Below are 15,102 nucleotides of genomic sequence, written 5' to 3'. Positions count from 1 at the left end.
TTAAATATGAAAGATATGGCAAAGTATGACCTTAAAAGAGCCTGTATCTGGAAATCTATGAGATATTAACATTTTTAGGCAGAAAAAGCATCTATTTTCTAAACAACTTAAAATGTTGCTTATTCATTTCTTTCTTTCTTTCTTTCTTTCTCTGGACAGGAAGTAGGGTTTATTGGTAAGTGTAAGGAGAGGGCAGCACTGAGACTCTCATAAGTACTTGGCCCACTCTTTGCCCCAGGGACCACAATTAGGGATGTATTTGACTCCATGGCCATCTAAGATGAGCTGCTTTTCAGCCACCATGTCTTCAAACTTGTCCACATGAAATTGAGTAAAGCCCCACTTCTTGGACATGTGGAGCTTCTGGTGCCCAGGGAACTTGAACTTGGCTCTGTATAGGGCCTCGGTCACATGCTGCTTGGTGCAGATGGACATGACGGCTTGGCCAATGTGGACCTGGCCACTGTGTCCAAAGACTCTCCAAAGACATGCCAAATAGGTACCTGTCTGTAGCATGTCAGCCCCAGCACAGGACAACATCTTGTTGATGCAGATGATGTGGAAAGGGTGAGGCGCACTCAGGGATGAAAGCCCTCTTTGCCACAGCTTTTCACCATGTACTTGTTGGCACAAATACAGGTAGCCTCCAGGGCTTTGGAGGAGAGCTGCTCATATTCATCTGACTCCATGTGGGCACAGAGTGGAAACTCACCCACTTTTGCCTTCTGTCTGAGGTCAAAGATGCAGATCTTAGCATCAGGGACGCCTTGGCAGAAGTGAGACTCTGGGTTCGGCTTTTTCTTACAGTACCCATAACACTGGGTGGGGTAGCATGTCCAAGGTGACACCAGGGTCTTCAGTGGCACGCCAAAGGGAAAGAGGGTTATTTATTTCTGAATTAAATGTTCATCAAGCATCTGCTTACATACAGAACCCAAGCTATGGAAGATACATAAGATACATCCTTCCTTCAAGGAGTATAGTCTAAATTACAGGATGAGCTATGTACCTCTAAAAAAAAGAACATCAGTGCAAGAGTTACTTAATAAAAGTATATCATACAAAAAGCCAGCATGTGCCAAAATGCAGCATGTGATCATGGGAACAAGGATTCGATAATAAGGAGGTTCTAAAACTCACTATAGCAACTAATTTATTGAAAATGCTGACTGAGCACAGCTCTAGGCCACAGAGGATGGGAAGGAAAGGGAAGACATTGGGAGAGAAGTCTTACTGCATAAGTAGCACTCTGGGCCAGATTTTCCAAGTACCTGTATATAAGCTGGAAGGTGACAGAAAATTTCCAAAAGATTAACCTAGACCTTTACCAAGAGGCAAGGGTAACTATTACTCAGAATGGTTGCGAATGAAATGCTAAAGGCAGGAAAAGTTAATTTATTACATTCAAATTTGGATCAAGAAGATGAATTTTAAAAATGAGCATATGTAATGGCAATAGATGGCAGAGGGAAATAAAAACTATGAGTTTCCTATTTTACTCCATCTTCATCATAACGAAAGAACTTCCATTTGGTCAGGTAAGAATATCACAAAGAGAGAAACCAAGTCCAGGGTAAGAAGTAAAGAATGGAAAAGAATACCCAACAGTTTGAATTAGTTTAGTTTCTCAGCTCAAGAGGGTACCAAAAAGATATGTAGAAATGACCTCAGAAACACATTCAGTAATCTTCAAGAAATCTTTTCAGAAGTCTCTAATTAGAGTCAGGATCCCACTTTAAACAGGGAGAAAGATTGATACTCAAATCTAGAGACCAAGTGGTATGGTGTTGACTTCTTGTAAAGTTCTACATATGATTATTATACCAGGACAAAAGTTATACCAACAGCTTTTATGGGTTCACTGTGCATAATCTCACCAAGGGAATGATTTTTCAGTTACTAGCATAAGTAGTTTTGGAGACTGTTGTACTAATTGCATACAGAACACCTTGACTGCAGTAGGTTTTGGACAAAACATTTTATTTTCTGTTTATGGGCAAGATGAAGCCATCTAGACTGTATAGCAACACAGCCCAGTGGATTCAGAGAAGGTTAAACAGTGGTTTGACTTTCTTTAACTGACAATATTAGCCTGGAAGCAATTTTCTTTTTTATTGAATTTATTGGGGTGACATTGGTAAATAAAACCATATTCAAACCACAGGTTTCAAGTGTACAACTCAAGAAAACATCATCTGCTTACTGCATTGTGCACTCATCACCCAAAGTCAAGTCTCTTCCTGTCCCCATTTGTTCCCTCTTTGCATACTTCCACCTCCTCCCACCCTCCTTCCCTCTGGCTATCATCATACTGTTGTCTGTATGTATGTGTGTGTGTGTATATATATATATATATATATATATATATATATATATATATATATATGTCTTAATCCTTTTACCTTTTTCCCCCCGTCCCCTACCCCCTCCATCACCTCCTCCCCTCTGACAGATGTCAGTCTGTTCTATGTGTCTATGTGGAAGCAGTTTTCTAATGGGATACTCTGGTTCTCTGTCCTTGACATTAAAAAAAAAGAATTTAGATAAACAAAAATCTAAACTTGCCATCAAATTTTAAATCAAAGAAAGCTGGGAAGAAAATTACAGATCAAAATTGTTTCAATAATTTGGAATAGGCTACAAACATGGTGAAACTTAACAGTCCTTTTTGCCTTTTAAAATTCAAATTGCATTTCAACATATGGTACACCAGATATTCTGAAGCATCCTTGTTCTCAAAACACCTCTATCCTTGATACAATAAACTTTGTCATTATGTTGCTGGACTGAATGTATATCAGAATAAGAGTAGAGAACACTAAGAAGCAAATAAATGTGAAATGCAGGGGTGTCCCAAGACCAAATGTGTATATTAAACCCATAAACAATATTAGGGGAGCTTAGCCAGCTCTAAGTTGGAGTAGCTGAACATAGAGTCCCATAGATATTAAGACCTTCTAATGAGCTTGAGTGGTTTCGTGGGTAGCAGTCCTTCAGGCTATTCCAAGCATAAACAAAACAAGGATGTTTTCTCTAGGAAATTGCCCAGGATCTTCAGAGATATGATTAACCAAACAGAGATTTGGAAAACATGTCTAAAGAGATTACAGAGGGATATGACATGAAAAATATTTTTAAAAGGTTATGGAATATGTAGGATAGCCTAAAATTATAATCCATTTAATCAGTATCAGAAAAAGAAGGGCCATATTTGAGGTAGTAGTGACTAAGAATTTCTAGGGCAGAAAAAAAAGACATGAATCCACAGATATAGGAGGCATAACATATCTAAAGCAGGGTAAATAATACCAAGAAACATTGTAGTGAGGCTGCAGAACACTAAAAACAAAGATTTTTTTGTAATCATGTTTATTCTATTACAGTTGTCTCAATTTTTCCCCCTTTGCCCTCCTCCACCGATCCACCCCCCACCCCTGCTCCCACAGTCAATTCCCACACTGTTGTCCATGGGTCATTGGGTCATTGGGTCATGTCCATAGGTCATTCATACATGCTCTTTGTCTAGTCCTTTACCCTTCTTTCCACCATTGTCCTCCTTCCCCATCTCCTCTGGTCACTTTCAGTCTGCTCCATGTTTCCATGCCTGTGGGTTTATTTTATTCATTAGAGTTTATTTTGTTGAATAAATTCCACTTATAGGTGATATCATATGGTATTTGTGTTTTACCAACTGGCTCATTTCACTTAGCATAATAAAAGCAAAGATCTTAAAGGAGCTAGAGATTTTTTAAAAAGACTTACTCACAAAAGAAGGAATTAGATTGTGAGCAGATTACTCAATGGCAACATTGGAAGCTAAAAGATAGTAGAATAATATCCCTCAAAGACTGAGAACTGGATAGTCAGCATTTCAGTAAAATACTGATCAAAAACAAAATTAATTTATGACTGGAATAATTGACTAAATGAACTTCTGAGATGCCCTTCAGAAAGAAGAAAAATGATCCAATTTAGAATTGAAATGAAAGGAGGAATAATGAGTGAAGAAATTGGTAAATATAGTGGATCTAAAAATTCTCAATAGAAAACAGTAATAATATAAAATTATAGACTCAAGCAAGTACGAACTAAAATACTGGGCAAATATAAATTAAGAAAGAGGTAATTGGAGTTAAAGTGTTCTAATACCTTTGCATTTGTGACAAAGTAATTAAGATATTAACTTTAGCCTTTGTTAAATATGTGTGGTAAAATGTCAATGGTATTCACTAATATAACACAAGTAAGATATCTACTGTAACTTTCAAACCAGTGACAGGGGGAATGACATAAGCCAATAAAAAAAACAAACACTTATCAACCCAAGAGAAGTATTTAAAAAGTGAGACTCCTCCCCCACAAGAAAGATAATAAAAATAAGTCTAGATATACTAATTCAGTAAATATAAATTAACTAAATTCATCAGTTAAAAGTCATAAATTGTCAAGTTGTATGTTTAAAAATATAAGAGACACTATTTCAAGGCTCACTCCTAAAACATGAAAATTTGGGAAAGTTGAAAATAGAAGTGTGGAAAATGACATACCTGACAAATACTAGCCAAAAAAAAAAAAAAAAGCTGGCATAGCTATGCTAAATTAGATAACATAGGTGGACAAAAAATGTTTTAAGGATGGAAAGGATCACCGCATAATGATAAAATGTTTAATTTTTCAATAAAATGTCAGTTCTAAACCAAAGAACATATGAGTCTTTTTTTAAAAATTGATGTTAGAGAGGGAGAGAGGAAGGGGGAGAGAAATATGAACTTGTTTCACTTACTGATACATTCATTGGTTGATTCTTGTATGAGTCCTGACCAGAGATGGAACCCGCACCCTTGGAATATTGGGATGACGTTATAACCAACTGAGCTATGTGGCCAGGGCCAAAAACCTGAGTCTTATAACTATTAAAGAAATTAATGTTAAAGGAAAACATTAAGCCCAGATGGTCCTAGAAACATCTCTAAGCTTTCAAGGAACAGGTCATTCTACTCTCTTATAAGCTCTTCTAGAAAATAGGAAAAGAGAGAACACATCCCAAATCACTCTGAGATGCCAGTCTAAATTCAATATCAAAACAAGAGCAGACCAATATTACTTATAAATCACTCAAGAACACAGAAGTAAAAAATAATAAATGAAATACTAGTACATTGAAGTCAGCAATATATAAAAAGATGATACATTATAATCACGTTAGGTTTATGCCAGGAATGCCAGAATAATTTAACATTAAGAAATACAGTGTCTGGCACAAATAACGCCCCATTTTATTATAAAATCTTTTATTACAGAATCAGAAGCATGTAATTCTGTAATATAACAATATCACACTCAAGTACATGTATGACATTTTAGGTGAATGTTGCAATTAAAACTATAAATTATTACACCATATTATTACGCTACCAACCACACTCAAGCAGGCGTTACTTGTGTTGGACACTGTATATTCCTGTAGTTAACCACATCAACATATTAAAGGAGAACTGTAAGATCATGTCAATAGTTACAAAATTTTAAAATAACATTTGACAGTCACTCATGATAATAACTCATAGGAAACTAAGAAGAGAACTTCCTTAACCAATTAAAAGGCATCTACAAAAAACCTACGTAAATTTCACTGTAAATAGAGAAGTTTATAAATGTTTCCTTAAAAATCAGAAACAATTTCAATCAAAATCTCAACATGGCTTTTCAGGAAGATGAGCTGATTCTAAGCTCCATATTGAAAAGCAAATCCCAATGAAAACCAAATACTCTCAATGAAGAAGAAAAAGTAGAGCTCAAGACTTATTGTAAAAGTATAGTTTTTAGGGCCGAATGTATTCATGTAGGGAGAGATAAAAACACTGATGACGCCTGGCTGATGTGGCTCAGTGGATTGAGTATCCACCTGTGAACTGAAAGGTTGCCGGTTTGATTCCCAATCAGGGCACATGCCTGGGTTGCAGGCCAGGTCCCCAGTGGGGGGTGTTCGAGAGAAGCAGCCTATCACCATATCTCTCACACATTGGTGTTTCTCTCCCTCTCTCCCTCCCTTCCTCTCTCTAAAAATAAATAAATAAAATATTTAAAGAAAATAATGATGAAACAGAATGGAAACATAGAAACAGACCCATGCACATAGGGAAATGATCTATTGTAAAATATGTAAAAGTGGTATTTCAGATCAGTTGGGAAAGGAGAGACAATTCAGTAAAAAATGCTATGATGATTGATTATTCATGTAGAAAAATGGGAAATCAAACAACTTTCTCACTGCTCATCTCCCATTCATTCAAGATAGATTAAAGACTTTAATATAAAAGGTAAAAACTTCAAGCTCTGAAAAGGCAATGTAGGAAAACATCTTTAGGATCTTGCCAATAGTTGACACAATCCGACTTTTTCTAACCTCATGGGTGAGAAATGGTATCTCGTTTGTGATCTTAATCTTCATGTCGATGACTAATGGGCTTGAGTAATTTCTTTTTATATACTTGCCATTCATGTGTCCATGTCTGTGAAATGCCTGTTCATATCATTTACCCATTTTTCTAATTGTCTGTGCCTTAATGGTTTATGGTTACATGTGTTGCAAATATCTTCTCCCGGTTTGTGGCTTTTCACTTATTTAGTGTTTTTGGATAAACAAGTATTCATTTTAATTTAGTTAAACTATCCTTTATGTTTAGTGCTCTTTGTGTCATGTTTAGGAAATCCATTCCTACCTCACCTGAACCACATGGATTGGGATTAGGGGAGATACAGTACTCTAAGGAAACTGGGGATACAGGCACTGAACTGGGACTAATGGTTGCTGGGCTGGCAGAAACCCACAGATGGCAGTACAGATGAGGAAATGCGAGCTCCAACTGCTTGAGTGACTTGAACACATCTCAGGTGAAGATGGTGGGCTCTGGTTTCGTAAAGTCCAGCCCCACCACTTATTAGCTATTGGTCTATGTGAGGCTGAGTTTCTTCATGTACAAATGGGGGATGCGGATAAAGAATTGATAATGGTACCAACCTCAAAGAGCTTCAGAGAACATCAAACTGAACAATGTGTTTCAAGGTTAGCGCTGCATCTGGCACAGAGGAAGTGTGCAGAATATTAGTCACCAGCATCATTGCTCTTCATACACTAAGTTTTCATTGGGCTCGCACGGTCCTTAGAGGGGCCTGAAAACTGAATAGTCAAACATCAGTTGTGAAAAATAGATTATGAAGATCCCAAATGTAGGCTGAGAATCAGTGGGTGAAGATTACCAGCAGGGTGGCAGGGGGTCTGTGTGTGTGTGTGTGTGTGTGTGTGTGTGTGTGTGTGTGTGTGTGTGTGTGTGTGAGAGAGAGAGAGAGAGAGAGAGAGAGAGAGAGAGTATAGGGGAGAATTCTTCTTACTAAGATCTCCAGGGCTTTTTGCTGGATGCCTCACAGGCTTCATATCAGCATCCACATTACCTGTGTCACTGTACCAAGATCTCTCCCTCTTAGCTGTCCCTGGTGTCTCTCCTGGGGCCTTTATGCACCCCAACATATATAGCCACTTGAACATGAGCATTGTAATGAATCTTTCAAAGATGTACATCACATTATGCCACCTAAATCATGATGCTACCTGATCTAATTTATCAAAAGGATAAAGCATTCTCATTGTTCCCATTCTGTCTCTCCTCTGACCTGCCGAGGTCCTGCAGAGAGGCAGAGCGCACATCTGTGTGTGTGGATCACAAGCTGGTTTCCCTTCAGGAAGTGGTCCTGGAGCTTAGGTTGGGGTTCTGGGAACTGACAATACAGGATATCCAATGGGGCCAGGAGCAGGAGGAACCAAGTTTGGTCATGAACACACCAAAGAGTAAGAAGCAGGGTGGACCCTGGGACAGAGCAGAGACAGACGGGAGAGACAGATGGCAATTAGTAGCTAATATACATTTCTCCATTGCCTACTCTGTACTGGGCACTGTGCTTTTCATGCATTATCTGACTGGTTTTCATCTTCACAACAGCCACAGGATGTGGGTGTTTATTACTTCCACAGTTTAACAGATGAGGAAGCTTGGCTTAGAGGTTGGGTAACTAGCCCAAGGTCAGCAAGCAATTGGTGCAGTAGAGATCTGTCTCCTGGATCCACATTCTTGACCACTGTACCCTAAGGTGCTTTATGAGCACCTTTAGGGCTGATGCAAGACTGACATTTTGCAGACTGCTATAGACTCCACCAAAGTCTCAAATAATAGAATAGGCATTGGGGAATGTTCAGAAAATCGTTACTGAGGATTTTTTTCTTTAAGAAATGCATATCTTTTTAGCGATGGCAGCTCCCCTCCTTTGTGGCTGCATGTGAACACAGCCTGATTGGATATGATCAGTCTCCATGGAAACATAACTTCCACTGACTTCTGCTTCCAGAGGAGTCTGCTCCCAATCTCTCAGAATTAATTTCAAAGACAGTTTTGAGACTTCATCTCGCTACAGTCACACATGCGATCTCTGAGGCAGTGCAGAGTCATGATTGGGAGCACAGGATTTGCTTTCTGGGAGGCTGACTCTGCCATTTACCAAAGGCATACTCTGACAAGTTGTTTACTCTCTCTGGGTCCTATTTTACACCTCTGTAAAACGGGGTACTATAGTACTGACTGCATAAACTTGTTCTAAGTATTACTAATTTGGAAAAAAAAAAACAAAAAAAAAGTGTTGGCTGTTAATAGTCCTCTCCCACCTACCTATTCCCCTCCTGCGCTCCTGTTCCCAATATTATTGAGACATATTCATTTGATTTGCCCAGGACTATCCCTGTCTTTACACTGAAAGCACCCCCTCAGTCTCAGGCAAATAAGGCAGTTGGTCACAGGCAGAGAAGTCATAATTGTCCTGATAAAATGATGGTCAGCTACAGAAGTTTTGAGCCCAAGATTTACATTGGTAATTCCAAATCATGACAGTTCTGTGGCCAGTGGATGTGGAATTAGGGCTCAGGAACACAGAAACTCACAAATCCAAAGGTAAGTCCAATTAACTATTTACTTTTGAGTTCCCCAAGGCAGGAGCTATTACTTATCTTTGTACCCCCTCCACACTTAGTAGGGTGAATTGTTAAACAAGTGAATATCAAAATCCCTAAAACAACCACAAAATGCAAAATGGTCCCCAGTCCCAAGCAGGGAGCCATTTGTGTCAAGTCTCCAGGGCTGATTTCTTAAGGTCACGTGTTATGAATGTCACTAGCCTGTGTCTACATCTGGCTCTGATGTGAGTTCAGAGCAGGTTCTGCCTGTGGCAAGGAAATCTCACCCTGGAGTGGGGTTCCTGCTTTGAGACTCATTCCTGAGTCACTGTTTGGTTAAGGATTGACATCTGCTCATAGTTGTTCTTCTCACCTTGTTGTTGGGATTGATGTAAATAGTTTTAAATGGGTCTGTAAGTAATTTCCCAATGTGTGATGACTCAATAGGCTACTCCTAGAGAACATCACTCAACGTTCTGATGTCTCCTACTCACAGATAGAGTGTCTTCCAAGCTCTCATGCCCTTTAAGTGTTAGGTAAGCAAAGGGTTTCAGAGTATGGGGAGAAAACATCCCCATTTCTGGTAGTCTGGAAGGGGGATAAGGATGTGGACTATCTCAGTGTTCTGAGATGGAATAGGGGTGGGTCCTTGTCACTAGTAAGTGCCAGAGAAGATGTGGTATAGGAGACTGACCAGGTGCTTGTACCCTGGTGTCAAACAACCTGGCTGTGCCTCTTCCTAGCTGTGAGACCTCAGACAAGTGACTAACCCTTTCTCAGCCTCTATTTCCTTATCTATAAGATGAGGCTAATAGTAGTACTCAGGTGGTAGTGAGATTTAAAGATCTAGTACATGAAAAGATGACGTGCAATATGGGGCCCAATACAGCTCAATGCCTGTAGTCGCTATTATTGTTTTATTATTGTTGTCATCCAACATTAACACCCCACACAACATTGTTCCAAGGGGAGAACACCCTCCAGATCAACAAATGCAGTCTCAAATGGTAAGCACTTATAAAATATTAACTACTGTGATGAAGAGTTTTTAAATCATACTCTGCTTCCTGAGTCTCAGAGCCACCAGCTCAGAGAATACCAGGAGAAGCTCATTTGAGAAATTTTATGAGACCTGGATGGTGTGGCTCAATTGGTTGGAGCATCATTGCAGAACCAAAGGGTTGTGGGTTCAATTTCTGATCAGGGCACATACCTAGGTTGTGGATTTGATCCCTGGTCTGGATGCGGAATCCTCAGTCTGGGCGCATACAGGAAGCAACCGATCGATGCTTCTCTCTCACATCAATGTTTCTCTCTCTCTCCTTTCTCCTCTCTCTAAAAGCAAGGAAAAAATGTCCTCGGGTGTGGATTAAAAACATAAATAAATAAAATTTTTTTAAAAATCCATGAATTCCATGAGACACATAAATGTTATTCCTGCCCTAAATATATCACCTAGATCTAATCATGAGGAAACTCATTAAAACCCGTAGTGAGGGAGATGCAAAAAAGTAACTGGCCCATTCAGTTTAGAAATGTCAAGGGTATGAAAAACAAAGAAAAGCTGAGGAACTGCTCAGATTAGAGGAGACAAGAATACAGGACTGCCAAGTCCAATACATAGTCTTGGATTGGATACTGGACCAGAAAGAAAAAAAAAATTCTGTAAAGAACATTATTAGTGTAATTGGTAAAATTAATAAGTTCTGTAAATTAGATAAAGATATCTTATGATTGGTAAACCTTCTACTTTTGATATTGTCCTGTGGTGATATAAGAAAATGTACTTGTCCTTGAGAAATCACCCTGAAGTGTTCAGGGACAAAGGTCAGAATGTCTCCAACTAATTCTTTAACATATCATGTGTCTGGAAAAAAAATCCTTATATAGAGAAAACTAATGAAAATGCGAATGTGTCTAAATGTTCATTGATGAATGTGGATAAAGAGTAGATTTTGGGGACAATATATATTGGCAACATTTGTGCATATTTGAAATTATTGCCAAAAATAACAACCCCATAAATAAAATAAAGCCGAGAAACTACCAAACCTTTAAAAGAAGAATGAGACACTGTGCAGTGAGGCAAGCAGCCAGCTCCCTGCTCAAGACCCACCATTTGGCAGCTGTGAGAAGCCCTCCACCTCTTGGTCCTGTTTCCTTATCACCCCTCTTATGGTCAGCCTGGAAAGGCCTACTTTATATTAACAGGCAGCTTTATAATCTGCCAAAGAGGCAAGGACAAGTCCTGGGGCATGTTTTCATAGGAGATAAGGAGAGAAAGTCAAGGACCCCAGTGCAGTGCTGTGGCCGGGGGAAGAGGCGGGCCTGGGGCTTCAATGGTATCATTTGACCCGCCTGCAACCTCTTAATCTAGATGCCTCATGAAGAGGTCAGGGTGAAAAGCACTGTGGTGCCCAAAGGATCTGCTCTAGCACTGAGATACTGCCTTAAGGGGCAAAGCAGGTGAACGTGGCCCCCCAGAAGAGGAACGATGCTCATGACCAGCCAGAGGAGCCATCCTCTGACCAACAGGCTTTCCACTCCAGGAGTGCCCAGGATGGTGACACAGATCTGCGGGTCCCAGGGGCAGGATCGAAGTAAGGTGAAGGAGACAGGGTCGTGAAAGTTTAAGGTTGGGCCCTGACTTTAAGACTTTGACACGTGTTCATCATAGAAGTTTCTGCATTGAATATTATTTATCTTGATGTATTGAGTTTGGCAGCCCCTTAAAGTCTGCACCAGAGCCAGTGGGTCATTCACCTCACCCGAGTCCTCCCTGGAAGAGCTAAACCATTAACTGCAACAACACCAGCACAGAGTTTGGGACAGGTCAGATAAGGTCTGGAATGAATGGGCCCTTTTGTACCCATCCAAAAAGGACTGGCAAAGGAGTCAATCCTGAGAACACAAACTCTTGCTTTTGACATCACTTCGCAGTCAGAGGCTGGGGCCTGACTTCTTTATCTCTGTCTCAATGTTCTCATCTGTAAAATGGAGCTAGCCTTCTCTTCTGTACACAGTTTATTCTAAAGACAGAATATTACCCTGACCGAGTAGCCCTAAGGGCCAGACACTCTGCTGAGTCTGTCTTTTAGTTATAAACTCAATAAATTGTCACAGCTCTACCATGTAAGAGCTATTATTACCCCCATTTTTAAAGGTGAAGAAATGGACACAGAGGGGTTTAGTTACTTGCCCAAGGTTGATCAGCTAGCCAGTAAGTGGAAGTGCATGTGCTTTAACCTCCACATCAGCATTTTCAACTGGGGGTGGTCTTTCCACCCCTGGAGGACATTTGTCAATGTCTAGACACATTTTCTGCTGTCACAAAAGCGGGGTACAACAGCACCTAGTGGTGAGAGACCAGGGATGCTGCTCAATATCCTACAACGCACAGGACAGCCCCCTACAACAGAATTAGCTGGCTTAAAATGTCAGTATTAAGGTTGAGAAGCCTGCTCCATCCTGTGCCCCTGAGTCAGGAAGTCATGCGGGAACTTAGCATTCAGTGTTCCACAAAAAGCAGATGCTATGCAGTGGTTGTTATTTCTTCTGTCTCAGGGGCCTGGGGTTTCTTTAGGTTATCCAGGGGCCTGAATTCCGCTGGCTCAGCATTCTCACAGGGCTGTCAACAAGCTGCACTCTGGGGACAGCCAGAGCATCATATCAGGAATTCAGCAATGATTTATTGAGCACCTGTTACCTGCCAGACCTGTCCCAGGCAGTGCACACACACGTAGGTGTCCCGGTGTCCCTGCCCCATAGAGCTGTCTGGGAGGGAGACACACATTAAACAACACACAAGCTCATAGATAATAATACATTGTGATACTGCCACAAAACAGAGGAACTAGGCACCGTGAAAGATGTATAACAAGGAAGAGCCTGGTGGGCTGAGGAGGCAGCAAGGCTTCTCTGAGAGTGGCATTTTAACTGAGACCTGGACGTGGGAGGATGCAACAGAACCGAAGGTGAAAGAAACAGCTGTGCAAAGGCCCTGGAGTGGGAACTGAAAGCTAGGCAGTGTGAGGGGAGCGCGGTGGGGGAGGAGGTAGAGAGCAGAGCAGTGTGACCTTGAAGAGATGGGTAAGTAAAGGCCACAGTAAGGATTTTGGTCTTTATGTCAAATAAAGATTCTTTGAAGGGTTCTAATCAGAGTAATGATGCAAACAAGGCCTGTCTTTCAGAAAGCGACCCACTTGAGGTCCAGGCACAGGTCTGTGTGGAAGATGCTACGTGAGGTCAAAACCCACAATTAAGGTCAGTCTCAATCATGCAACCCTGCATAATGCACCTTCCCTGCCCCAAACCCCAAGTGGGTTGTGAAAGGCGATGACTGGAGCAATGGACATACATCACGAGATCACTGCTAGGGCTCATTCCTTGTTCAGCAAAGGGTAGTATCACTCGCTGGAAACACCTGTTTGGTGACAAGGCTCAACTCCTGTCAGTACTTGGGACTTTCCCACAGGCCCCTTATTTCTTTTTGCTTCTTTTGGATGACTCAGCTTGTGGCACTTTCACTCCCCCTGGTATCTCCATCTTGCCTCCCTCAAATTCTGAGGTGTCCTGAATCCCAGTGTACTGTTCCCCACGGACTCCTTTCCCACAGGGGCTTGTGGTGAATGGCTGCGGCCGCCAATGGTGTTTGGGGCCACGTGTCCTGATCTGCATTTCTGCCCATTCATATGAAATGCAGGGGACTCTTGGGTCGTGACTTACGATAAGAACTTGAGCTTACTGCTCTAAAGGGCTCTGACTGTTCTTGCTCAGTCTTGTGATTTCTAAAGTGGAAATTGCTCAAATTATTAAATGGAATTATATGAAGAAAAAGGGTTCCATTGCCAATGAATTCAAGACCCCCTGTTTCAATGCATTTTAGCAGCTATCTTTATTATAGGACTTTTCAAAGCATTTAATGTGCTAACGTGGGTTATAAATCTCCAAAAAGGAGTGGTATTTGTTTATCCTTTTTTTCATGAGCATCCTACAGACTAGTGCTGGGAAGTGCATGCCCCAGCCAATGCCATCCTTAGCCACTAAGTGGTAGCAAAAAAGGCACCTCGAAGTGTTCAGTGTCAGTTGGGCCAGTGGCTGCCTTTCCTTCCAGGGTCCAGGCTCCAGACTTCTGCAGATGACTGTCTCTAACTCTCCAGTTCCCAACACTAGAGCCCAGCGGAAGGATGAGGGAGGGTTTCGGCTTTCCCGGGCGGACCAGCACAGCTGCGTCCCTCCCATGGCTCCCATACCGATGACTCCTGGAACTGAGTGAAAGCTGCCCGTGGCTCAGTTGCACACAAAGACATGTTGGCATGGACATTGGTTAACCAGTTTTAAAAAATACAAAGCTTTTAGCACTTCTATATTTCTTTTAAATCATTAAACAAATACATATTTTTGTTTCTTAAGAAAAATCAAATAACAAAGTGTGTACAATAAAAAGTGGAGGTCTTCCGTTGAACTCCTCCCCGCCCACATCCGTAGAGATCCTTATTAAGGTTTTACCTGGTTTGGTGGGGAGAAGATGGTCTGGAGTCAGAACGACATGTTTGAATCCCAGCTCTGCCCCATGTTAGCTGTGTATCCTTGGGCACAAACCTCAGTTTGCTTATCTGTAAAATGGAGGCACCACAGTAAGCGCCTGGGGGAGTATTAATGAGATGAAACACAGGAAGACCTCCACTAAGCCCCTGCACCTACTTGGATTCAGTTAAATTTGACTCTTAGGATTTTCCTACCAGAATCCGGCTATGTTTTTTTTTTTTTAAGTCCAAATCCATGCAATGAATGTGCTAATTACAGAATGGGGCCAATTTCTTCAGTCTGTTCATGTGATTATTTTTTTTAAGTCCGTAAGGGTGGTTTCTATGTGCAGAAACCACTCTTCAGAGGTTTATTTTATTTTTCAAGTGACCATTTAACTTATTAAAGTTAATAGTTCAAAAACAGAGAGAGTTTGCTCTCTCATCTTAATAGGTTAGCTTATTCTTGATGCTGGGAACTAAAATAAAACTTTCCTCATGACCCTGACAAGGTGGTTATTGCCTTAAAAAATGTCATGCTTTTAAGTTCGGCTTATTTTTTATAAGTCCAACTAGGAT

The 15,102-nt window shown here is 40.8% G+C and overlaps 1 protein-coding gene across 1 annotated transcript; it reads right to left on the bottom strand.

Annotated features, from left to right (window-relative positions):
* Positions 1-207: 207 nt before the first annotated feature.
* Positions 208-14,307, bottom strand: LOC129088137 (60S ribosomal protein L10-like). The gene is given in 3 exon segments (XM_054595276.1): positions 208-572; positions 575-818; positions 14,251-14,307. Coding segments are annotated over 3 exon segments (666 nt in total).
* Positions 14,308-15,102: the final 795 nt, after the last annotated feature.

Source organism: Pteronotus mesoamericanus, unplaced genomic scaffold, assembly GCF_021234165.1.
Source record: "Pteronotus mesoamericanus isolate MK-2021 breed Mesoamerican mustached bat unplaced genomic scaffold, CSHL_Meso_final scaffold_54, whole genome shotgun sequence".
NCBI classification, from domain to species: Eukaryota; Metazoa; Chordata; class Mammalia; order Chiroptera; family Mormoopidae; genus Pteronotus; species Pteronotus mesoamericanus.
This window is presented reverse-complemented; position numbering and strand designations above follow the sequence as displayed.